This window comes from Nicotiana sylvestris, chromosome 6 (genome assembly GCF_000393655.2).
Source record: "Nicotiana sylvestris chromosome 6, ASM39365v2, whole genome shotgun sequence".
NCBI classification, from domain to species: Eukaryota; Viridiplantae; Streptophyta; class Magnoliopsida; order Solanales; family Solanaceae; genus Nicotiana; species Nicotiana sylvestris.
In genome coordinates this window covers 192207182-192231415 of record NC_091062.1, presented here as the reverse complement: position 1 = coordinate 192231415, position 24234 = coordinate 192207182, and the positions used below count along the sequence as shown (strand labels likewise).

Sequence of the window (24234 nt, the reverse complement as noted above, 5' to 3'; positions counted from 1 at the left end):
GACAATTTTGATAAATAAATTTCAAATATTTTATAAGAAGGAAAAAATTTCTTGAGTAATTGCTTTTACATATCCAAACAAACTTACAAGGTCACAAAAAAAAAAAAAAACCCAAAGAGGATCTTATTTATACTTCAATTATGACTTGAATAGAGTTTAAAGACCCGTTTGGCCATACATTTTGCCATTATTTGAGTTTATTTGGCAAATACATATTTGTTCATAAATTTTATCCATATTTTGGCAAATTTCAAAAACCCAAAACTCAAATCCCAAAACCAATTCAATGTTACTATTACATTTTAAAAAAATTGTCCCAAACCTTTATATTTTATAAAGGAGCCCACCATTTATTATTTTGTAACAATGCTGCTTTGGCTTCTCGGTCATCTGATAGTGTAATTTGTAGTTCAGTATAAAAAAGATAATTTTGTACCAAATTTATTTATGTTCAGGACTATGGTTTGCAATAATATAATGAATATTATTGATGAAGGTACTATTTGGTATTTGTGATAGTTTTAAAACTTGTGGGTATAAGTCATGTTCATGTTTTTTCAAAAAAAAAGTGAAATATGTTTTGAAAACTGATATTCAAACACATTTTCATTTTCAAACCAAACTTTATTAAAATCAGATTTTTCAAAATAAATTTGAGAATCTATGGCCAAACGCTAGCTAAATAATTTTATTTAAAATGATTAAAAAATCAAATTTTGAATTGGCACAAAAGGGTAAGTGAAGGATTTGATATCGTACTTGGGAAGTCACCATTCTATTTTAAACAAAGGAAATACTTAATTATTACTCTTGCAATGAATGAAATTTTTAATCATTTGATATTCATACACCATTTAACAGGAGTAAGATCATTTCCAATTACTGAGTATATTTCATCGGAGCTCGCCGGAGTATTTTGGCCGGAGCTTTTATGAAACCGGGAAGAAAGACAATAGAAGTACAGATCTGAGAAGCACCCGACCCAACCCGACAAAATCCCCTTTCTCAACAAACCCTAGAGTAGTCATTCGAAATTCAATTTTAGGGATTTTAAGGCTCATTTCACGCTTAACAAATGGATATCGATATTTCCCGTTGGATTCTTGAATTCATCCTCCGGCAACCGCTCGACGACAGCATACTCAACGCTTTAGTTCACACTCTTCCCCTTCCAAACGATAATTTGAACCTCAAAAAAGCCCTTATCCTCAGAAAACTCGAATCCGAGATTTCTAACAGTTCAGTTACTGAGAAAATCCTCGAACTTCTGGAACTATTCGAGGAACTAGATCATCAAGAAGGAATTGAAACTTTAAAGGAAATGAAATCCGCGTATTGTGCGGTGGCAGTGGAATGCACGGTGAAATTTTTGAATCAAAAAGGAGCGGAAAGTGATAAAGGAAAGTATTTTGAAGCGGTAAAGAGGATATGGAAAAAGAGAATTAATTTAATGGAAAAAATAGAGAATGTAGGTTTCGTATGTGAAGAGTTATGGGATTGGAGGGATGAAATAGAAGCAGCGTTATGGGAAGATAAGTGTTGTGACAATGTGATAAGGAGAAGTAAAGGCATATTTCCTGTTGAGGCGGTTGAGGTTTTCGTTAGAGAAGCTAAAGAGAGAATTGGGCCTCCTTTTCTTGATGTTGTGGCGGAGACTTACAGGAGTGATGATGCGGTGAGGGAATTTTTTGGAGGGGTGAACGAACAAGGGACTTGCAGGAATAGTGTCAGAGGTAGAGTTGTAATATGTAACATTACATCTGCAAAATGTGTCTGAAGATATTAAATATTTGTGTGAATGTGTTATTAAACTCTATGATATGATCTAACTTGGGATATGCATTTGTATGAATACTCTCTATAAGTACCTATGATCTGATTATTGGTTTATGTAAGTGAATGCATGACCAATTTCTGGATGTTGGTGTTAAAGGATGAACTTTTTGTTTCTGGTATATATGGGTATCCTTTGATAAGAGATAAAAGATATCTTTTTAACATTTCCTTGTTGTGCCCATAGCTATTTTATCGTTATTAAGGGATAAAGATTTTTTTTTGTTGTTGATATTTAATTGTTTAACTCGTATCAGTTTTATGGGTTTTATGTTGAGATGATTGTTTTTTCTGCTTGCAGAAGTGCGCAAAGGAAATGCATTGCCCAGGCAGAAGCATGTTGCTTTCAGACGCACCAGAGGAGCATCAGCTGGGACATGTGGAGGTGTTAGGATCAGTGACTCTATTGAGTTGGGACTTGATGCATCTGGTGGACAGGACAGCTTCCTGCCTACGCCTGAAATCGAGAAAGCACAGGAAGCACTTAAATTGAGTTCGAAGGAGCTGCGTGCTATGGTGAAGGATCCTCTACCCGATGCACTACAGTTTGCTGAGACTCTGTCTTCTTTGGTGAGGGATCATATGGGTCATCAGCCTGCCGAAAATAACAGTGACAGAGCTCCTCATCCAGTGGTTGCCAGTAGCAGAATGGATCAAGCTAATGGAGAGAATTGTGAGGCAAATTGTCATCCTAGTGCTGCATCCAAGCCAGACCTAATGAACCGAAAGAGTGCTGCCCATACATCTGAGGTATGTACATTGAAAACTTTTCTTGCCTCCACCCGCTTAAAATGGTCAAATGGTTCTGATGGTCACGTTTTAATGCACCAATGCTCTCCAGTAGGTTATTGAATGTATATGGGCGATTTTAACCCGAAGTCTTTATTGCAAGATAGTCTTGGTTATTTTCAAAGCTTTACTAGCCTAGTGACTTTATGTGCCAAAGTTTTTGCCACTATCAAGTAACTAAGTGATATTTTGTAAAATAGTGAGGTTAGTATAGTGGTGAGTGTTCCCGCCTGTCACGTAGGTTACCCGCGTTCAACCCCCCCCCCCCCCAAAAGGAAAAAAAAAACAAAGCTTACAAATGCATGCTTTTTCCTATCCAACTTGTTTGGGAATGAGGCATAGTTGTTGTTATTGTAGTGAGGTTAGATCAGATATTAGCTCTAGCTTTTGGTTTTGCCAGAGGAATATTAGAGCATAAACATTAAAGCATATTCTTTGTTCGAAAAAAATTTTCTTAAGCACAAAAACTGTATTTGGGAAAATTATCCAAATGGTGAAAGTTAAAAATGGCAGTATTGTGCTTGCTAATGGTAACAAATGCTGATTTGTATACAGCGGGACGAATCAGCAGATGAGTTAAATGAAGGATCACCAAGTGGTGTGAGGAGGTTTACATTACCTAGCCCGAAGAGGACGGAAATCTCTCCCTTGAAGAAATATGAATTTAAAAAATTTACCACGAGGAGAAAGCCCACGAAATGGAGTGCATTGGAAGAAGACACCTTGAGAACTGGTGTACAGAAGTACGTAGAATCTCATACTTCCATTTAACTTTAAAGAAGTGTCAACACAAGGTTTAGCCCTCTAAATGTTTTCTTTTTGTAGGTATGGTTCCGGAAACTGGACGCACATCTTAAATACTTATCGTGACATATTTGTAGTGAGGACTGCGGTAAGTGCAGTCTCATGCTGCTAGTAATATATATGTCTTTTAATACTCTTACTTATGAAGTCCGGACAATTTTGTTCAGGGTGACTTGAAGGACAAGTGGAGAAACATGATGTCGTAGAGATTTATTTTGAAGAAATTTGCTAACATATGTGCCTTTTGTTTTGTTTAGCAGAGGTATGGCCTTGTATATATTTTTTGTATCATGTAAATGTCAAGCTGTTCCTATGTATCTTGTTCGATGCATAAAATTTCAGATGAATATTGTTGTATATCATTCATGGAAAGTGACAACAAAAAAAAGCTATCAAGGGTCTGCCCAAATTTTGTTGCAGAATTTGTTTTTTGTCTGCCTTTATTTTTGCATGAAAAGCTTATGGTCCCCAACCTCTCCTAATTCCTCATCACACCCAGAAGATAAGAGGAGGAGCAGCCTTGTTTTGCTGACATTTTGAAGTAGATGTGCCACTTGTTTTAAAAAGAAGACGACAACAAGCCCGAAATATGTTTTCTTTCATTCATTTCTTACCATCAGCTTTCAGTGTCCTTTAGCTTCACAATTTAATACAACAGGCTACCTTCACAGAGTATCTCAATTCTCAACAGATGCAAAGGCTGGATTATTACTATGAAAGATGAGTACCGTCTGCCTCGATTACTTCTGGGTTGCAGTGTGGTGGTTCCATCGAATTCTAAAAGCAGCTCAAGCCAATCCTATAATGGTAACTCGATTTTAAACAGCTATCTGCTAATAGTTCTTGCAGCTCTGCTACTTGCTCTGCTATGTGCCCTTGACCTGAGGGCAATCATACGTTCTGTTTTACGATACAACACGAGATTTCCCTTAGAGTCCACAGAAGCTGCTACGTCACATTTGGCATCCAATGGATTGGACAAGGGTGAGTTGAAAAAGATAGCAGTGATGGTTTACGAGCCAGGAATGAGGACGTTTTCTGCTACAGATTGTCCAATATGCCTCGGAGAATTTGAACAAGGAGAAAAGTTGAGAATGTTGCCAAGATGCAATCATGGCTTTCATGTCAAGTGCATCGATGAATGGTTTTCGTCGCATTCATCGTGTCCAACTTGCAGGCAACCATTGGTTCTACACGATGTTGAATCCAAAACTTAGACGTTGCGGAGTTTGAGTTGAGCTAAAGAATGAGTTTTAAAATGTATATCTAACTGTCTATATCTGTTATCTGCACATATATATGGTATTCGACCGTAAGTATGGAGTTCAAATATCTCAATAATCAATCTTAGTTGAAATCAATTGTATGAATCATTGCCGTTAGGGGGCGGCTCAAGCACATATGTAACCCAAAGTCAAAATTTAATGTGAGGCATAAATATTTTTAAAAAAATTATAATATATATAATTTTATTTGAAGTCTACTTTTCTAGCTTATTGAAATACAAAGTTGTTAATAAACTTTTTATAATTGATTTGTTTTCAATTAAAAATATAGCCAATTTAATTAATACTCATTTATTAAGAAGTTGTTGATCTTAAATAAGATTATATCAATTTTAAATATGAAAAATTCTTTTCGATGAGGCAATTGTTATAAGAACTGTTAACATTATTCTATAAGCATTTGGAAACGAGTCAAGTCTTTTTATTTAATTAAGTAAATCAACTAAATTATTATACTGCTGATCAATTTAGGCTGGTCAGTCCATTATTATCTAAAATATTTAAAATTAAAAATTCACATAAAAATAATTATTTCTATCACGTTTGAATCATTGCAAGAATTATATAAAGCTTACGTCTACACTTCTCATGACGTCTAAAATCAATTCTGGTCCACCTGGATGACAGGAATAAAAAACTATTATGTTGTCTGGCTATCGTTTTTCATTTTTAAAATGAAAATACTACTGTCCCAAATGACTCATATTATCTCGTCAAATCAGAATCGATATTAATCTTCTTCCTTATCCTAACTTCTGGATAACGAATTAATTGTAGAGCAGCAGGATCCACGTAACGTAACGGGCCGTTTGGTACATGGGATATTGATAATAATCTCGGGTCTAAAATTAACTTTATTACATGTTTGATTGGTGGTATTGGCTAATTTCGGGATAACTTTTACACTCTCGTTTGGTACGAGTAATAAAGAATAATTAATTCCGGGATTAAATTTGAGATAAGTTTATCACACGTCTGATTCATTGAGATAAAATCATAGTATTATTAATCCCGGAATTATAGTACTCCCTCCGTTTCAATTTATGTGAACCTATTTTCTTTTTGGTCCGTGTCAAAAAGAATGACCTCTTTCCTTATTTGGAAACAATTTACTTTTATGCATGATTTATAGCCACACAAAATATATGTGCCTCATTTTACATCACAAGTTCAAAAGTCTTCTCTATTTTCTTAAACTCCGTGCCCAATCAAATAAGTTCACATAAATTGAAACGGAGGGAGTATTATTTTTATCCTATAAGAGGATGTGATAACAATCACGACACTTCTGACAGCTGGCACTTATTATGATAGAAAAAAATATAATATTTCAATAGTACTGATAGACTTTGAAGTTTGAACTTATTGCTAAAACAGGAAATGTTTTCTTGCATTTAATTCTTACCAGTTTTTATCAGCAGAAAAAGAAAAGTCTTACCAGCTTTCTACATCATTCTCTGCATTTATATTAAAGCTTCATCTTGTGATTTCCACACTTTACGTTTCCAGTTTTTCTCTCAAGAAAATGCCAAGATTTCTATTATGAGAGATGAGTACGGTATGTTAGAATTATGTAATCGCCTCATTTTGAATTACTTAATTATATTATGTCTCAATAATGTCTGCTTCGTTTTCTTCAGGGTTATAGTGTGTGGGTGCAATCCAACCATACGAACAGATCAAGCCAATTAAACAACAACAACAACTCAATTTCAAATAGTTGTCTGCTAATAGTTCTTGCAACTTTGCTATTTGCGCTGCTAATTGCCCTCGTGTTGAGGGCAATTATACGTTGTGTCGTAAGACACAACGGAAGATTTCCATTTGAATCTGCAGAAGCTTCACTTGCGCGTTTGTCGTCAAATGGATTGGTTAAAAGTGAATTGACAAAGATTCCAGTGATAGTATACGAGCAACGACAGAAGATGTTATCTGCTACTGCAGAATGTCCAATATGCCTTGGAGAATTTCAACAAGGAGAAAAATTGAGGATTTTGCCAAATTGTAATCATGGTTTTCATGTTCAATGCATAGACAAATGGTTTTCATCGCATTCTTCGTGTCCAACTTGCAGGCAAATATTATTTCTAGTTTAAATAAGTACAAAAGAATTTTTACATTGCCATGAAATTTCCTGTTGTAGTAGGAGGTTATCTGCTTTATTTTTCAGGTTATAGTATTATTTTCAAATCCTGAACAGTGACTTGTAGTATCTTTTAGGTGATATGATATTGTTATAAAAATATTATTTTATATTTTCGTATATAGAAGTTAAACCCTTGATATAAGCCTTGTTCTATGACAGAGGAAACTTTCAAGCTCCTTTCTTATCATTATTCTTGTGGCATCAATTGATCACATTGATAAGTGGCAAAGCCAGTATTTTTATTACGAGGATTCAAAAATTTAAAAAGTAAATACGTAAAAAAAATCAAGGAATATATATATATATATATATATATATACGTATATATTCTTCCGGCCCCTACCTCCGCTCATGACAGTGATGTGTAATACTGCTATTGAATACAACATTAATTCATTAGTTGCAAAGGGAGAGGTTAAACCTACTAGTCCTAAGAGTACTTGCTTGACTGTGTGGTGCATTTGGACAACTTGCTTATAAATATGATAAGAATAATATTTTTATACATATATTTAAAAAATTTAATCTCCTTAACATTAGAATACATTTCGAAATTCAGGTGTGACATTTTTGAAAATCTTTGAATTCCCTTATCTTCATCCTAGCTCTGTCAATATGATGAAATCAACACTAGCACGTACAACAACAACAACAATTCAGTATAATCCCACTAGCACGTACAACAACAACAATAATATTTTTCACAAGTGAGGCATAAGGAGGATAGTGTGTACGTATGCAGACCTTATCCCTATCTTGTGCAGGTAGAGAGACTATTTCATAAATACCACCGACTCAGCTAAGCACAATAATCAGCTCTAAAGAAATACAATATGTAAAAATAAAAAAAGCTATGGGAAGAAAACATAAGCAATGGTGAGAGCTAAACAAAACGAACCAAAAGCAAAATCAAGTAATAATATGCAAAGAATAAACCACAACTAGCATAATGTTAAAACTACAGGTATGAAAGGGAAGTATGCTATACTAACTAGTAACTACTAATTTTCTATTCTAATTTTCGATCTCCATAATTTTCTATCAGGATCATATGCTCAGTAAGTTGCGTCATATCATGACCACTCAACACTATCACATATTTGAGAAATGCTTCTTCATGAGTATTAAATTGTATATTCAACATAAATTGACTTAATGTTTTCGTGTAATAGGATTATGTAGACTGATTTGACATGCTAATTGCTAAAGTTCCTGTAAATAATTAAGTGCATACATACTGTTCTTTCAATATCATTTTTGTGGTGAGACTAGCTTTTGGTGAGGCCACGTGCAATTTTATTGGTAGAAGTTGAGAATTGAACCCCATCTAATGATAGGTTTAAATGACTATTGAACCCCCACCTAGTGATAGATTTGGTTCCATTTGGTTTGGTTCCTAACCAATAGATATCAATTTCTGAACCGGAAACATTAAACCTTTGGCCAAATCTTAACCAATGTACGAAAATTAGACTATTTTAGGTGTGTAGAATGGACCCAAATATAGATATTGATATAAAAATTGCACGGGCGTCCTATTTGGTCGCTCCCATTTAACCTATATCCATTTTTTAAAAAAGTTTTAATTTGTATCCACTTTTTAAACAACTTTAGCCCCTTTTCTCTTCCTCCTTCTCCTCCTTCGTTTTCTTCTTCTTCTTCTTCTTCTTCTTCTTCTTCTTCTTCTTTTGCTGCTGCTGTTGCTGTTGCTGTTGCTGCTGTTATGAAACTTCAGTTTATGGGATGATTGTCATAAATATGTTTATCAGATTATTTAAAAATAAATATTACGTAAGTTAGTAGATAATAATTTGTAAATATTTCCACGTACATAAGTTAGTAGACAATGATAATTCTGTTCTTTTCACGTTTATTGTTCCCAAAATTTATGATTTAGATACTATTGGCAATCTGATTATTTATCTAGTATGTTAGAAAGTTTTTTCAAAAACTTCAGTTTATATAATGCTGAAGATTTTACAAATGAACTAAATAACTTCAGCATCTTCTGCTGAAATTTTTGAAAAAGCTTTATGAAAAAACTAATGAATCCAGGACAAAAAACTTTAGCTTTTAGTGTTGTAACTAAAACATCTTCTACTGAAATTTTTGAAAAAGCTTATCCAGGACAAAAAACTTCAGCTTATTTAGTGCTGAAGTTTTTATAAATGAACTAAATAACTTCAGCATCTTCTATTGAAGTTTTTGAAAAAGCTTAATAACAAAACTAATGAATCGAGGACAAAAAAACTTCAGCTTATTTAGTGCAATTACAAACAAAAACTTCAGCAAATAGAGAACAAAACATCAGCTGCTATGCTTAGGTTCAACAATTACAAACAAAAACTTTAGCAAATAGAGAACAAAACTTCAACTACTATGCTTAAGTTCATCAATTACAAACTAAAACTTCAGCACACTTGCTACTTCAGGCCCGTTTACTAGAATGTTGAAGTTTTGCGTGATTGCCTTTGCTACTTCAGCCCCGCATGCTGAATTTACGCGAAAAAGTGGATACGCTTGCAATTATTTTTGCAAAACGGGCACAAATTAAAACTTGATCCAAAAAGCAGGTATAGATGCAAATGCCCCGATATTGATTAATGCTTTGCAATTGGTACCCAAAAATATTGTTGCAGACTTGAGCCCGTTTGGCCATGAAAAATTGTTTCATTTTTTTTTCGAGAAAAATTCACTTTTTTTTCGAAATCGGTATTTGACCATACAATTTCCAATTTCGCTTGAAGATGAATTTTAAAAACTCCAAAAAGTTATTTTTTAAAATTGCACTCAGATCACTCACAAAAAATAAAAAACAACCCAAAATTATATTCATGCCCAAACACAACTCTAATTTTCAAATATCATTTTTACTTGAATTTTTTTTCCCACTTTTTTTTTCAAAATTTTACAATTCTTATGTCCAAACGCCCACTTATTGTATATTGTTGAGAAGGTACGTATTAGTGCATGTTGATTGTGGGCTCGTATCTGCCTTATGCATTAAGTTAGAAAATAATTCTTTACTTAGTGTAGTGAATCATAAATGTGTAGGCATTGCTTTTATTTTAATGAAAAAATGACACTGTACTCGATCATCACAATAGATAATTTTGAAAATTGTAGTTTTCGATTTGCAGGAGAAAGAGATGAAGGACAGAATTGGTTCCACTGGGCATGCCAATTTGTTTGCAACAAATTATTTGTGATACAAAAATAATTGCAACCACAATATGAAGAAACATAGTTTTATTGATAAAATGATGCGGCTACAATTATGTTTGTTTTCTTAATTCTTCTCTCCTGATTATCTCCGTGATTTGAGGGCTAGAACAACGTGTTTCTCGAACGCAGGATGATGCGGGCTTTCATGGATTTATTTGATATCCATGAAGTATATTGTGCATCTTCTTGAAGTATTTGATTATCAAGAATTATCCGGTCACTTCTTGATATCTTTGTGAATATCCCGTGAGTTTATGAGATTTTCGAGATGATCTTCATTTTTGAGATGTCTTTGTTAAGGAAATGTGTAACCCTTTTTATATGAGTGACTTAGGGTTAGGGTAGAGTAGCCACTAAGATAGGGTTTCAGTAGAGTAGCCTCTAAGCAACCCTAATAAACTCCTAGAATTTTAAGAGTAGTCTTATAGTATCTTGAATTTAGGATTTAGCTTGATCCGTTAAAATTTTGATGTCTGCAAATGACCCCTACTTCAAGGTTTATCGGGCGTAGACTTACCGAAACTTGAAGACGAGACTTGAAGTACCCGATCATCGCAACAAATAATTTTGGAAGTTGTAGTTTTTGATTTGCAAGAAGAAGAGATGAAGGGCAGAACTGGTCCCAATTGGCGTGCCAATTTGTTTGCAATAAAGTATTTGTGATACAAAAATAAATTTCAACCACAATATAAATATGAAGAAACATAGTTTTATTAATAAAATGACGTGGGTATAATTCTATTTGTTCCCTTGATTCTTCTCTCCTAATTATCTCCGTGATTTGAGAGCTAGAACAGCGTGTTTCTCGAACGTAGGATGATGCGGGCTTTCATGGATTTATTTGATACCCATGAAGTATATTGTGCATCTTCTTGAAGTATTTGATTATCAAGAATTATCCGGTCACTTCTTGGTCTCTTTGTGAATATCCCGTGAGTTTATGGGATTTTGAGATGATCTTCATTTTTTAGATGCCTTTGCTAAGGGAATGTGTAATCCTTTTTATATGAGTGACTTAGGGTTAGGGTAGAGTAGCCACCAAGATAGGGTTTCGGTAAAGTAGCCTCTAAGCAATCCTAATAAACTCCTAGAATTTTAAGAGTAGTTTTGTAGTATCTTGAATTTAAGATTTAGCTTGATCCGTTAAAATTTCGATGTCTACAAATGACCCCTACTTCAAGGTTTGTTAGGGTGTAGACTTACCGAAACTTGAAGACGAGACTTGAAGTACCCGATCATCGCAACAGATAATTTTGGAAGTTGTAGTTTTTAATTTACAGGAGGAAGAGATGAAGGGCAGAACTGGTCCCAATGGGCGTGCCAATTTGTTTGTAACAAATTATTTGTGATACAAAAATAAATTCCAACCACAATATAAATATGAAAAAACATAGTTTTATTGATAAAATGACGCGATTACAATTCTGTTTGTTCCCTTATTCTTCTCTCCTGATTATTTTCGTGATTCGAGGGCTGGAGCAGTGTATTTCTCGAACGTAGGATGATGCGAGCTATCATGGATTTATTTGATATCCATGAAGTATGTTGTGGATCTTCTTGAAGTATTTGATTATCGAGAATTATCCGGCCACTTCTTGATCTCTTTGTGAATATCCTGTGAGTTTATGGGATTTTCGAGATGATCCCTATTTTTGAGATGCCTGTGTTAAGAGAGTGTGTAACCCTTTTTATATGAGTGACTTAGGGTTAAGGTAGAGTAGCTACCAAGATAGGGTTTCGGTAGAGTAGCCTCCAAGCAATCCTAATAAACTCCTAAAATTTTAAGAGTTATCTTGAACTTAGAATTTAGAATTTAGCTTGATCCGTTAAAATTTAAATGTCTACATAGCCGATGTAAAAATAATATCCCAAAAAAGTATAAATTTTGTATATTCTTTGTATATATATACATTATGTATGTTATATCCAAAAATTATACAAATTTTATATACTTTTTCGACTAATAGATATAAATAATTTATAGCGCGGGCTAAAAGTGATAATATCCTTCCCTATTTTAATTCACTGAAAAACTTCCATATAAGTTCCAACTCTGGCCCAAATTTGTTCACCTTTTTATAAGAGGAAACAGTTAAAAGAACATCAATATTTGTTTTTGAAGATAGAATAATTGTTCTTTTGAACATGCTATAGTAACCCATTGTACTAAGACAACTAAACAATCTATATATCTATATCTATCTAACTTTGGTAGTAGAAGAGGTGATGCGACACATCTCTTAGAATACGCAAAAAAAATTATATATTTTTTCGACTACTAGATGCAAACAGAGGCGGATCTAGAATTTCCGAAGAATGGGTTCATCATTACTTTAAAAAAAGTAAAAAAGTTGGTAGGGGATTCGATCCCCAAACCTTAAGGCTATTGGAAATAAGAGACCAAAACCAATGCACCCCTTCATCTCTTTTGACCATGGGTTCCATCAAATGTATATATCTATTTTTGCCAAATTATGTACATCATATCTATACTTTAACCCAAGAACCACAGGTTCACGTGAACCACTTTTTAGACTGTAGATCCGCCTCTGGATGCAAATAGTTTATGAACGCGGGCTAAAAGTGATAATATCCTTCCCTATTTTAATTCACTGAAAATACTTCCATATAAGTTCCAACTCCGGACCAACTTGCATCATCTTTTTAAAGGATTATGGATGTTTTTATTGTCATTTGTTACATGATTATGAAAGTTGTTATCTGCAAAAAAAAAAAAAAAAAAAAAAAAAAAACTCATCACTGTTTGGCATGCAATGGACCAGAGTTTCGCATCAAACTCCCTATTCTACGATACAACAGCAACAACAACAACAATAAAGAACCCAGTGTAAAACATACCTTACCCCTGCCTGCCTTGTGAAGAACTGAAGATAGAGATGCTATTTCAGATAACCCCGGCACAAGGTAAAAGTAAAAGAAGCAGGCATACGCACAACGCGTAGTATCTTCACTAAAGTAAAGTGGCATGCCTAAAAAGTTCAGTTGAGTAATTGTAATACTAAATGCTGACATTTTAAGATAAATCCATCATTTCATAATGATAGAGTAGAGATTAACAAAAACACCTTTTCCATTAGAAGGTACATGTGAGAACCCACAAAAAGTGAAGGAAGGGAGGACAAAATAGACTCCTTCAACTGTGAGTATGTATAGAGCAACAACTATGGGGTTGTGAAACAACACTATGTATATATCTTAACAAAAGCTCAAACAATTGAATAAACAAAAGAAATAAAATATCTAGGGAATTTACCCTTCATCACCTTTATTCTCTTGTTCAGCATCTGCAGTTTTCATGAATCCATTATCAGGGTGGTTTCGTTCACTCTCACCAGCAGCTTGTGAGAGCAAAGAGTCTCCCAAGCTCTCGAGCCCGTTCTGTGTTAGATACTCCAGTGGAAGGTTGGTAGCATTAACAAGGGATGTCATGGTCATTCCAGCAGTGGCCTCGACTAGCATGTCATCGTCGCGATTAGGGTGGGAGTTCAGGTCCAACTGTCCTTTTCCGGCTCCAAACTCCTCCATCTGATCCCCGTTTGTATCCCTTTCGTTCTCTGAAAGATTCATGTGTTCATTCTCGGATTGATTCATATGAAGCAAATGATCAGTTCCACTTGCCCCGTCTGTTTCTGACCCATCTTTAGGAGGAACCTGATCCTTCGCCTGTGCAAGCTCCGCTTCTCGTTCTGATTGTTTCTTCTTCTTACGTAGCATGAGTGTCTTAAACCGACGTTTCACAGTCAAGCAGACATTGCACTTACATGTCGGCTGGTGCTTGCCTTTTCCACTTGGAGGCTGAATGCAAACAATGCAACTGCAACCAGGGCGATGCCGAGGATGTTTAGTAGTGGCTCCAACTGAAGGCTCTCCCAAATCACCAATATTATCTCCTAAAACAGCAAGTGTTGCCAAGGCATCTAGACCAGAAGGCTCACAATCTTCATTGTTTTCTACAAGTTTTCGCCTCTTAAGATCTGGAATGAGGAGACATTAATAGTGAGTGACCAAATTATATAAACAAAGGTGATAACCAAGACAAACCAGTCCGGGAAAACAACTGCTGCAAGAGTAGCATGAGAAACATATACGCATTTTCATTTATTTGATAGTTAAAAAAGAGACTTCGTCGGTAATAGGTTGATGTTGTTTCTAGCTATAAATTTTATAGGAACCAAAAAGTTACCCGGCCCAGTAGTCAAAGTATAAAACTGACTTGCACATAGAACAACTTTTCCTTGTGAAAACTGACTTTTTAGCAACCGTGACCTCTAAGAAACTGTTACTAAAAGCACAACCAAATCTTAAATTCTACAAGAAATTAAACCCACTTAAATCACCCATCGTCATTCTTGTCCACGTATAAAAATTTCCTTACTACTTCATGATCATATGCTTGTGAACATTGCATGTCATTAACAAAGAATCAAAATGAAAAATATATAGGAATTGAAGATTTCTGCTAAACAATGAGGAAAAATATTCAATACCCTTGCCAACTCTAAAGAGAGCTTCCAGTTCCCTCGGATTAATCTCATCAGGAGCAGCACAAGAGCATCTGTGAAAAAGTAGTTGGCAGTAAAGGGTTAGAAAATGTCATTCTTCGGAGAGTATCTATCCAATCCCAGGACAAAGGTATACCAGAGCTAGCTCACCTATCAACATTGACGAGGATATACAACTAAAAGTAATCAAATGAAATAACAAAATTTGCTTAGGCAACACTCCCCCCCCCCCCCCCAAAAAAAAAAAAAAAAAGAAAAAAAAAGCAAATGCATCTGAAAAACATGGCACATTCATCTAACACCAACATCTCAGTTTGCACAGACTCCCAATATCATAGTAAGAAGTCACTAAATTGGTTGAAAGGAATTTTCCCTAGTTTATGATTTACCTACCGAGGAACCACAATATGGGCAAAAATCTATTTTTCTTTTTCCTCTTAGGAATGTGATATAACAACCTAGTCTCAAATATAAAGCCAAAATGGGAGATGGATGGAGCCAGATACAGACCTTCTTGAGTCCCAAATATTGTCCGAACAAGTCCACTTTGCAGGAAGGAGAACATGCACCGGCAATCTACGCCATTTAGAGCAGCTGTCACATTGAGCCCATTGCTCCTGATCCCTGCACAACAGTACAACAGAAATTAGCAATCAGCTTAGCTCATTGGAAAAACAAAAATATCTAGCACATAATCAAACAGTGAAACGGCATAAGTAGTTCAAAGGTATCATGTGACAGTTTGCACATTGAACGAAGTTCACTGACACTAGTTATTAATCATAATAGAGAACTACAGATAAATTTCACTCAGTGTAGTCAGTTTTTCCCTTACCCAGAAGATCGGGCAGTAAATATCGTCCTCTTTCCAAATACTGGTGGTTCCTGTAGAAAACAAAAAGAGCATTAGGCATTAAGCTTACTACTGTCGATCATTGGCTATCAAAAAGGAGGACAATGACAGAAAATTAAAAGAAAGGGAAAATTTTTAAGTAACACTTCTACATTTGGGTTGCACGTACTTCATATTCCTCAAATTCATAGTCCTCAATCACAACAACGGTAGGCTTGGAAGTCGGAGGTGGCCGTAGCAATTCTTGTGCTTCTTCCCAAGTGATTCTAAGTTCCATAACATCATCAGCATGCATAAGAAGCCTCTTATTTTTGGACCCTATGTTTCTTGCCTTTTTCTTCTCTGAAATCGGCACTTGCCGGTTCACAGAATCATCACTAGTCCTGCCTCCATTCTTTTCATGTTTCAATGAGAAAAAGAATTTGTATTAAGGGAAAGAGCAAATTCAAATGCTTGCTTAGCAAAAAGACCTAGAAGGTTTAGAGTAACACTCACCGGAAGATTTTCGGTCATGCCAGTGAATGAAGTTTCTGCAAAGCCACTGCCATTGGGAAGGACATTGGGAAGGATAGACGGTTGAGGATCCTGTTATTTGCATATGAAAAAAGGGAAATAAAATCACTACAATAACTTGAAAAAGAAAGCTGGCTATAGCAACCAATATTTTTGTAGGTAACCTGCATGTCAGCATTGTTCGTTGCCTTTCGAAATCCCATAACAAGCTTTCCTCCCGGATCTATTCGACTGAATATCACTACAATAATAGACCATAATCAGTAGATATCACTATCGAATACAGAGTCCTTCATGAGCGAAATATGTACCCGATCCACAGACCTCTTCTTGCCTTTTCTCTTTTATTGGGGAGGGGGGGGGGGTGTTGCGGAGGAACAAGTTACCATTTCCATTGAATTTAAAAGAAATAACAGATGGAAACATGCAAGAGAATGTTTTACAATTACTACAAACAGGGTTGGTCATATGAAGATTTTTTTTCATAAGAAGAAAGAATGAAGAGTTACCGGTATCACCAGCTTGCAATTGCATATTCTGTATACAAGGGGTAACACCCTCCAAAACATACATCCGGCTGTTGTTATTGGGCCAAAATCTGAATTGAAATGTCCACTCTTTACCCTTTATATCCTGAATCCTTATAGGTAGACCCTCAGATTGGTTAATTGGAGGAAAGTACGCCTGCATAGGAATTGGCATTGATGACGCAAAAAAGGTGCATCACAAGCTAACCATTTAAGACCATAAAGATAACAGGCAAGATATCATATTGTCCAAACTTTCACAAATTACAAAACATCTGAAGAAGTAAGCTCTTACCTCAGCACATGCTTTGGGCAGAACCAGACGGCCTATTCGACCAGCGTCACTGGCACTTAGGACCTTCTCAAACAGTGGTACAATAGTGGATTTTAAACTGAAATTGCAGTTAAGTAAACATAAATGATATCAAAACTGGGGGAGGGAAAGTAAAAAAGAGCCATAAGTAGAGCCTCTGATCCCTGCAGAGAATGAATTTTTTAGCCTCCTTGAGTTTTCACCATTTTAGGGTTTAAATTTTTCTTTTAGGTCTAATATTGCTATTTTACCTTCATTTCATTTTTAGCAGGGCTTATTTGAGGAAATTGAAATTACAAAAATCAGTCGCATATATACATAATAGTTAAAGAATCCCAATTTGATAAATAGGGGCGATATACAACTCAAAGATAACTAATAGTAACCTTTTGACAAGGATACTCTCCAGATATTTGTTGCAACTCCTGGTCTGTAATCCTAGGCCAGTATCGAGGCAGTAATTGGTTGCGGCCACCTCGGCCTTCAGCGGGCGGCCTTGCAACCCGTGTCTGTGAAGTCATTGCTTTGTTTGATTCAGAACCTGAATTGGGGCTAGGTTTGGGGGGCTTGGGCAATATATGGCGTGTCCTTTGGCCCAGTTGAAAGGGAGAACTTTTGCTTTGTTCCCTTCCTTCAACATCTCCACCAGGAAAAGGCTGTGCTGAACTTGAAGCACCAACAAGAGTACTCAATGAGAAATTTAGAGACGGCTGATTGATCGATTCGTACATATCTTTAACCCCTTGGCTTTGTCTGTCATTATCAGGCTTGCCAAATAGAGAAGCTGCTCCAACGGGCTGCTGGTTTAGATTTGAAAAGCATGTGCTGACATTACCAATGGGAACCATTGTTTCTTGTTTAATGTCATTCTTTTGAGTTTGAAAGAGTTGACCAGACTCACTGGTCTCCACTGGCTTGCTCAACCGCATAACCCTTCTTTTGTCAAAATTATTCTCATCCATTTTATTCTCAACACCTAGTGGCTGCGTAGCCTTAGTTCCCAAGGTTCCATTAGGAAGATCATCACCAGGTATCTGCCAAAGCATTTCTTGAATTTTTTAAGACTCAAATTACATCTATTGAACATTATCTAAATTTGTTATAGAGTATACTTTTAGGGTGTGGAATTAGTAGTAAAAGAACATGTAAAGAGGACTTCAAGAAAACACGTAAAAAGAATTCCAATTATATAAGTGAGATAAGAGGGAAAAAAGACAGAAAAGAGAAGTTACTCATTAGTCAATATTTTGAACTCCAATGGGATAAGTGAAATAAAAGAAAAAAGGACAAAGAGAATCTATTCATTTGCCAATATTTTGAATTTGTTTATTTCTTTCAGGGACTGGGAGCTTTCTGGTGGGAGTGGTTCCTCTACTATGTGAAGAGTAGAAAGTAATAAATTATGGAGGCGGTCTAGAGTTTTCACGGCCGAAGTAGGAGTAAGGTCTATGTACACACTACACTCCCCACACTACACTCCCCAGACCCCAATTGTGGGAATTCATTGGACTTGTTGTTGTTTAGAGTTTTCACTGTAAATGGCTATTTCAGCATGGAACTTAACTGCGTTTGACCGAACTCTTCTCCCATTATTGGAGACAGCGAAATTTGATGCTGTATTTTTAGATACTTGCACAAATCTTTAAAAAATTATGTAGATAATTTTCTTAGGACATAACAACTAAAGAGAAGACAATGTATTTAAATAACCAAGTACGCTAGCCATGAAAGAGCATATATCATATATGAGAAGCGAATATCTGAATATCAAACATTAAAACACGCGAAAAAAATGTTAAAGTGGAGGGGGGATAAATTAATCTCTGGTGTGTCTGTGTTGCATTGACACAACACAGACACAACATTAGGCAATTCTAACAAAGTTCGAAATCAAAATTATTGCATGCTTGCTCTCAGTGCAAAAACAGTGTTAATTTGCAGAATTAAATGTGACGGTTTGAAAGTAATATAATACAGTGCTAGTCAGAATTTCACCATTGACAGCTATTTCAGCATGGAACCAAACTGCATTTGACCTCACTCTTCTCCCATTATTGGAGACAGATAATTTTGGCCCTGTATACTTCCACAAATATTTAAAATCAACATCTACTACTACTACTACGCTTCAATCTCCAACTAGTTTTTTTTTGATTTGCACCGGGTGTCCGAGTCTCTTCGAGCCCCGACTATTCCCGGGGGTGCACAGGCCCTCGGCAAGGAGTTTCCCGCAAGTGCACCACGGTTAATTCAGGTTTTACCCAGTCCGATGGCCCTCAGAAATTGTTTGCACCCAGTGGGTTTCGAACTTGAGACCTTGAAAGGGAGCAAACCCCAAGGCTCAAGTCAATTGCCACCAGGCCAACCCCTGAGGGTTTCAATCTCCAACTAGTTGGAATCGCTTTATGGATCCTCACTGACTATTTCACTCTATTTGAACCCATTTGAAAGTACTATTCCAATGTTCATTAACTTGAGGTTCTCTACCTCTTATTACATATACATCTCTATACAGACTGAAAAGACTGAAAATTTTCATAGCATGCATCGAACCTAATATACTATAAGCATGTCATCATGTCTTAGCCTCGTATAAATAAATTTTCTAAGTACAAGAAAACAAAAATTATGAAAATCACCATGCAAGCATGCCAAGAAAGAGTAAACATCAAATTTGACAAGCTAATATGTGCACATGAATACTAAACGTTAATGACACACAAAAATAAAAATAATAGTTGAATGATTGGTTGGAGAAATAAATATAAATAAAAGAAAAGTACATATATACTTATTATATAGAAGTTTACAAATATTTTGACCCACTTACCTTTCTATTTACAACTTACTTGACCATTTCCTTCAACGAAATTCCTTTTCATCTTTCAAAATTTTAAAGTGCATATGACCAATTCTAGATTTTATAACCATTCTTTAATGTGATTCACCTTAATACCAACAATAATGTCCAATTTAATTCTTGATCCGTTCCAAAAAGTATGATGTCTTCCACAAATGATCATTATTCTTCCTCTAATAAATTAATCTAGAATCCCTATATTCCAAATTCTATGACATTCTTTCCATTTTGTGGCGTCCCAAATATTTCACACCATTCTACCAATAATATGTAATTTATAGACTCACTAATTTTTAGAATTTAGCCTTCTATTCTATTATTGATAAATCTCTATAACTACATGTTGATCATTTCGCTTGTTTTCTTATTATCTTGTTGTTATTAGTGCTTTCTTTTCTTCTTTCTTTGAGTCGGAGGTCTATCGGAAACAACCTCTCTATCCTCAAGGTAGGGGTAAGGTCTGCGTACGTACTACCCTTCCCAGACCCCACTCGCGGGGTTATACTGGGTTTGTTGTTGTTGTTACTAGTTTTTTGAATTCAAATCTATTCACCTATGAAGCTTATTAGATAAGAAAGTTTCTCTTCTAATCTTGTTTTTTCTACTCTAGTAATTTATATAATAGACAAGTCAAATGATATCTTAAACTACATGTTCAGCTACATGGTGTCACCTAAATTGAACGAAAGGAATAAAAACTTACATCTTAGTAATCATTACTCAATTTTTTTATGTTCCAAATTATTATTATTATAAACGCTTCCTTGGTTTAATAATCTTAAACATCTTATCTCAAAATCCACACAAGTCAAAGTAGGTATTTCTATTGGGATGATGGAGTACTTTTGACGAATTACTTCATTTTACTCATTTTTAGGTATTATTTTAACATGACCTAATAACTCGAATATATTTTTCTTTTCTTAAATCTTTTTTTTTTATGACCAATTTTTCTTTTCTTAATCCCTAAACTAGTTAAATGCGATAAATTTTTTAAAAAATAGAGCACTAAACATGCAAATGAATCATAACCCCTTTAAAGAAAATCCTTCTTGAAAGCTCAGGGACTTCAAGCTCTAACGTTCATTCTCCCTATAAGTGAGGTTACCAGTACATTTCGTGTCCACACATCCTCATATATTTGAGCTATTGCAGTAAAAAGTGTTGGAGAACAACACTTCCAATGTTTCTCCCTTTTTTTTTAATAAGTGCATTTATTTTATTCACAAAACAAATTGCACCAAGATGCTTACGATATTACATTTCTAGAGAGCACAGAGAAGCTGTAAAATTTTTAAAGCCATTCACATTTTCAAGTTCAAGCCAAAACTACAACGTGCTGAAGCATTTAGCTTTCTAGACAGTCTCATCCCTTCAAAACATCTTCAATTTCTTTGGTTTCCATAATGTCCATCCTATACATAATACCTTGCCATGCAATTTAACAATCAATCATTGTCTTTGGCATTGTCCATTCCAATCTAAACAAAAGAGAGAAACATACTCCACATTTCAAGTGCCACTTCACAGTGCAATAAATGCCTCTTTGGCAGGGGCATTTGTCGTTCATATGGGGGAACTGATTACCCTCAGCTGTTTACCAGCAAGGCGTAGAATCACTTGACTGAGAATTTTAGGCGGGAGTTTTGGCAAACTTCATCTACCATTGAAGATAGTTTTCCCAAATAAAGATTTCCTAACAGATGTACAATCTCAAGCTTCTGGTCATTACAGTGTCTTCTAAAATTTCGCTCCCAGACATAACTTTCATTATTTCTCTAAAATGAAGCAGAGAAATACCTATCAACGGTTAACCTAAAATAATCCGATGAAATATGAAACTCTACTTACTAAAACATATAAATCTATACGTCAAAGCATGAAACTCCTGTGATGTGGTTGATGCCTCAGACAAGCACCAAATTAGTTGTATATGTAACACAGACTTGTGGCCTAAACAAAGTTTGTGAACAAATGTAACGACCTACTGTAGATAGAGATTGCAATATTATAGGGGTAAATTGAAGCAACACCTTCCTAATTCGCTAGCAGAGAACATGTAATGTAAAATTACTCATGAAATCTAATGAACAACCAGATAAGAATAAGGAAGTTACTACTTGACCAAGTTATAGCTAAGCATTATTATCCAAGTAGTTCATGATATGATGACTAATTCAGATTCACAAAGGTACAATGATGAAAATGAATTTGGTGCTGCTACATATAAAGAATGATGAGTTAGTCTCATTGGTCAAGAATTGGAAGGCGCGAGACAGAAGACATGATAGTAAGGTTCTGGTGCACTTCACAAATCACAATTACGTGTGCATGCCAATGCTTCTAACCCACCGCTTCTCAACTTTACATATTCGGATTGTTTTTTTTAGTTTGATCAGATTCCACTGTGCATGTCCCTTTCTGTCTCACCAAATATAAAAAATAAAAAAATTACTCCTAATTAATAAGGATACCTGTATTGGTCTGATGGAATGACCATCCAATTGGCTTGCACAGTTTATACATGCAACACCTCCATAATCCATGTACTCGTACAAATATTTTGAGGCAATACACCCACAGTGGATAAGCTGCTAGATCAAATGAAGATAGAATCAAAAACACTAGTTAACCATGCAAATCTATAACACGATTCAGTGACCAACCTTTCTACACGTTTTACATTCCCTCCAACCAGATTCCTCAGAGTGGAATGTTTCACAGAAAACTAAATTCTCAAAAGCAGATCTGCAGTCAGAAATGACGAGACGTCACAAAACTTTGGTTTACTGATTGCATAAATAACTAGTACCAATAAATAGCTACGCAACAACATCACAAAAAGCAGAAGTCAATTATATGTCAAGACTGACGAAAAGGCTCTTCATTTGTGACCCTTGTATGATAGAAGGGTGAATGACAGAAATTAACAATAAAAATATGAGTCCGAAGCAACAACGATTTCATACTAGGGAGCTCTAGCCTCTAAGAAAGAAGTTGAATTCTCAGGCTATAAGCACGTATACTTCTGATTCCAAGAACCAAACAGTTGATAATGAGGTGGCATACCAATTGTCATGGGAAGAACAACAGAGCAAAATAGTAGTATTGCCTCATACTCAAAGTTATTTTCGGCAGTTATTATCATAGAACTCGATGTATTCAACTATAGCAACCATAGTGTTTAAGCGATAACATGGAAATATATCAGCCTAAAACTTAATGAAAAATCTCATCTTTATTTGCAACTACCACTAAACCATCATGTAAAATTCATTTTTCTCTACTTAAAAGCTTAAAAATAACAAAATGAGAACAAAAAGGCACCATACAATCCTTTGACTTATGACTCCCCCTCCTTCCTCCAAAGAAGTATTCTATTATTTCACTTGAAGACATAACTATTACAGCTCCTATTTGACAGAAATTGCAGATAACAGAAAAAATAAAATGCCAAAAATGTAACATTTGACTAAAAATCCTAAATTTAGGAACAATTTCCAAAATGCAACAAACAGAGAAGAAAAACAAAAATTCCCCTCTATTTCAGGGATCCAAAAAAACCCACATCCCCAAACTGCCCTTGCATCAGAAAATCTAACTGATGAAGAAAAATTAGTCAACGACAAAGCTAAAATTAGAACAGAAAAATTACCCGCAATTATAACAAAGCTTTGCAAATCCACCAGATTTCAAGCTCCAACCTTTCTTCCATTCAGACGACGTCGTTGCACGACAAAGCTCATTCATGCAAATCATTGACCCCATTTTAATTCCACCCAAAAAATCAAAACTTTAACAACAAATCTTATTAATCAACTCTTAAATCAACCAAAACCCTAAATAAAAACCGTTAACAAATCACTGACCCAGATCAAATAAACCCCAAAAAACTATAAAATAAAAAAAATAACTCCACCACTAAACATGCAAATGAGCATATAATTATAGAATCTTGAACTGAATCTTAAGCAAAAAAAAAGTGGGTCAAAGTAACACTGTGAAAAAAAATAACGGCGGTGGTCGGTGGCGGTGGTCGGTGGCGGGTTATAGTTTCGATGAAGATAAATAGAACAGAGATTTATAGATACAATTATACAGGTGCAGATTTACATATATATATAGAGAGAAAGGAAGTATTGTAGAGATTTTTAGAGAGAGAAAGTTGCATGCAGCGGAGAAAGATAGCAAAAATGGCTGCAACAAAATGCATGCACGACACTTGAAGACACCGCAAGGTCGTCTCTTGTCTACTACTTACATAATTTTTTCTTTTTCATAGTTTTTAACCAACAATTAATCTTTATTTTTTATTTTGGTTTCTGTCTAATTTTCGGACAGTGATACGATGACTCTGTGCTTTCGTAGATTCCAATGTCTCTTTTTGGTATTATGACGTCAAAAATATTCAAAATTTGTAGTGTCCATGGTAAGTCAAATTTTACTATACTCAACATTGACTAAAATTACCCTAAGTAGGGTAAATTTTGACCCGGACGGATCTAGACTCTTTTTTTAATCAACAATGGATTTAGTGGGCGTTGGACATAACAATTGTACAA

At 35.2% G+C, this 24234-nt stretch overlaps 3 protein-coding genes across 6 annotated transcripts; 2 read left to right on the top strand and 1 right to left on the bottom strand.

Moving 5' to 3' along the window:
- The first annotated feature begins 807 nt into the window (after window positions 1–807).
- LOC104223173 (uncharacterized) lies at window positions 808–4911 on the top strand. 4 transcript variants are annotated; one of them, XR_011400343.1, is made up of 6 exons: window positions 808–1733; window positions 2135–2583; window positions 3178–3365; window positions 3448–3514; window positions 3594–3688; window positions 4118–4911. XR_011400343.1 is itself a non-coding variant. In XM_009774549.2 (5 exons), exons 1-5 carry the CDS (start codon window positions 1076–1078, stop codon window positions 3630–3632), a joined length of 1401 nt encoding a protein of 466 aa, XP_009772851.1. In that variant the 5' UTR covers window positions 808–1075; the 3' UTR covers window positions 3633–4911. The 4 variants fall into 4 exon arrangements, 1 of the variants encoding a protein (XP_009772851.1); XR_011400341.1 differs by having other exon boundaries at window positions 4098–4911; XR_011400342.1 differs by having other exon boundaries at window positions 4085–4911.
- LOC104223165 (uncharacterized) lies at window positions 4140–6808 on the top strand. Its single transcript, XM_070149775.1, has 3 exons — window positions 4140–4570; window positions 6090–6195; window positions 6353–6808. Exons 1-3 carry the CDS (start codon window positions 4140–4142, stop codon window positions 6806–6808), a joined length of 993 nt encoding a protein of 330 aa, XP_070005876.1.
- A 6348-nt stretch (window positions 6809–13156) lies between these two features.
- LOC104223156 (B3 domain-containing transcription repressor VAL1-like) lies at window positions 13157–23911 on the bottom strand. The gene is made up of 13 exons (XM_009774532.2): window positions 23328–23911; window positions 22339–22420; window positions 22147–22263; window positions 17215–17846; window positions 16795–16891; window positions 16482–16656; window positions 16137–16213; window positions 15955–16044; window positions 15629–15853; window positions 15442–15491; window positions 15117–15230; window positions 14592–14659; window positions 13157–14078 (listed from the first exon to the last, which is right to left on the bottom strand). Exons 1-13 carry the CDS (start codon window positions 23438–23440, stop codon window positions 13354–13356), a joined length of 2565 nt encoding a protein of 854 aa, XP_009772834.1. The 5' UTR covers window positions 23441–23911; the 3' UTR covers window positions 13157–13353.
- Window positions 23912–24234: the final 323 nt, after the last annotated feature.

What these genes read in the sequence shown, in the direction of transcription:
- LOC104223165 (XM_070149775.1), top strand. Translation starts at nt 4,140, where the DNA reads ATGAAAGATGAGTACCGTCTGCCTCGATTACTTCTGGGTTGCAGTGTG. An exon ending in GTCAAGTGCATCGATGAATG is followed by an intron (nt 4,571 to 6,089) that starts GTTTTCGTCGCA and finishes TTGCTAAAACAG; the next exon opens with GAAATGTTTTCTTGCATTTA. An exon ending in TTATATTAAAGCTTCATCTT is followed by an intron (nt 6,196 to 6,352) that starts GTGATTTCCACA and finishes CGTTTTCTTCAG; the next exon opens with GGTTATAGTGTGTGGGTGCA.
- LOC104223173 (XM_009774549.2), top strand. Translation starts at nt 1,076, where the DNA reads ATGGATATCGATATTTCCCGTTGGATTCTTGAATTCATCCTCCGGCAA. An exon ending in TTGAGAACTGGTGTACAGAA is followed by an intron (nt 3,366 to 3,447) that starts GTACGTAGAATC and finishes TTCTTTTTGTAG; the next exon opens with GTATGGTTCCGGAAACTGGA. An exon ending in TATTTGTAGTGAGGACTGCG is followed by an intron (nt 3,515 to 3,593) that starts GTAAGTGCAGTC and finishes AATTTTGTTCAG; the next exon opens with GGTGACTTGAAGGACAAGTG.
- LOC104223156 (XM_009774532.2), bottom strand. Translation starts at nt 23,440, where the DNA reads ATGGGGTCAATGATTTGCATGAATGAGCTTTGTCGTGCAACGACGTCG. An exon ending in ATTCCATCAGACCAATACAG is followed by an intron (nt 17,847 to 22,146) that starts GTATCCTTATTA and finishes ATGCTTTGGCAG; the next exon opens with ATACCTGGTGATGATCTTCC. An exon ending in TCTCTTTAGAGTTGGCAAGG is followed by an intron (nt 14,079 to 14,591) that starts GTATTGAATATT and finishes TCCTCATTCCAG; the next exon opens with ATCTTAAGAGGCGAAAACTT.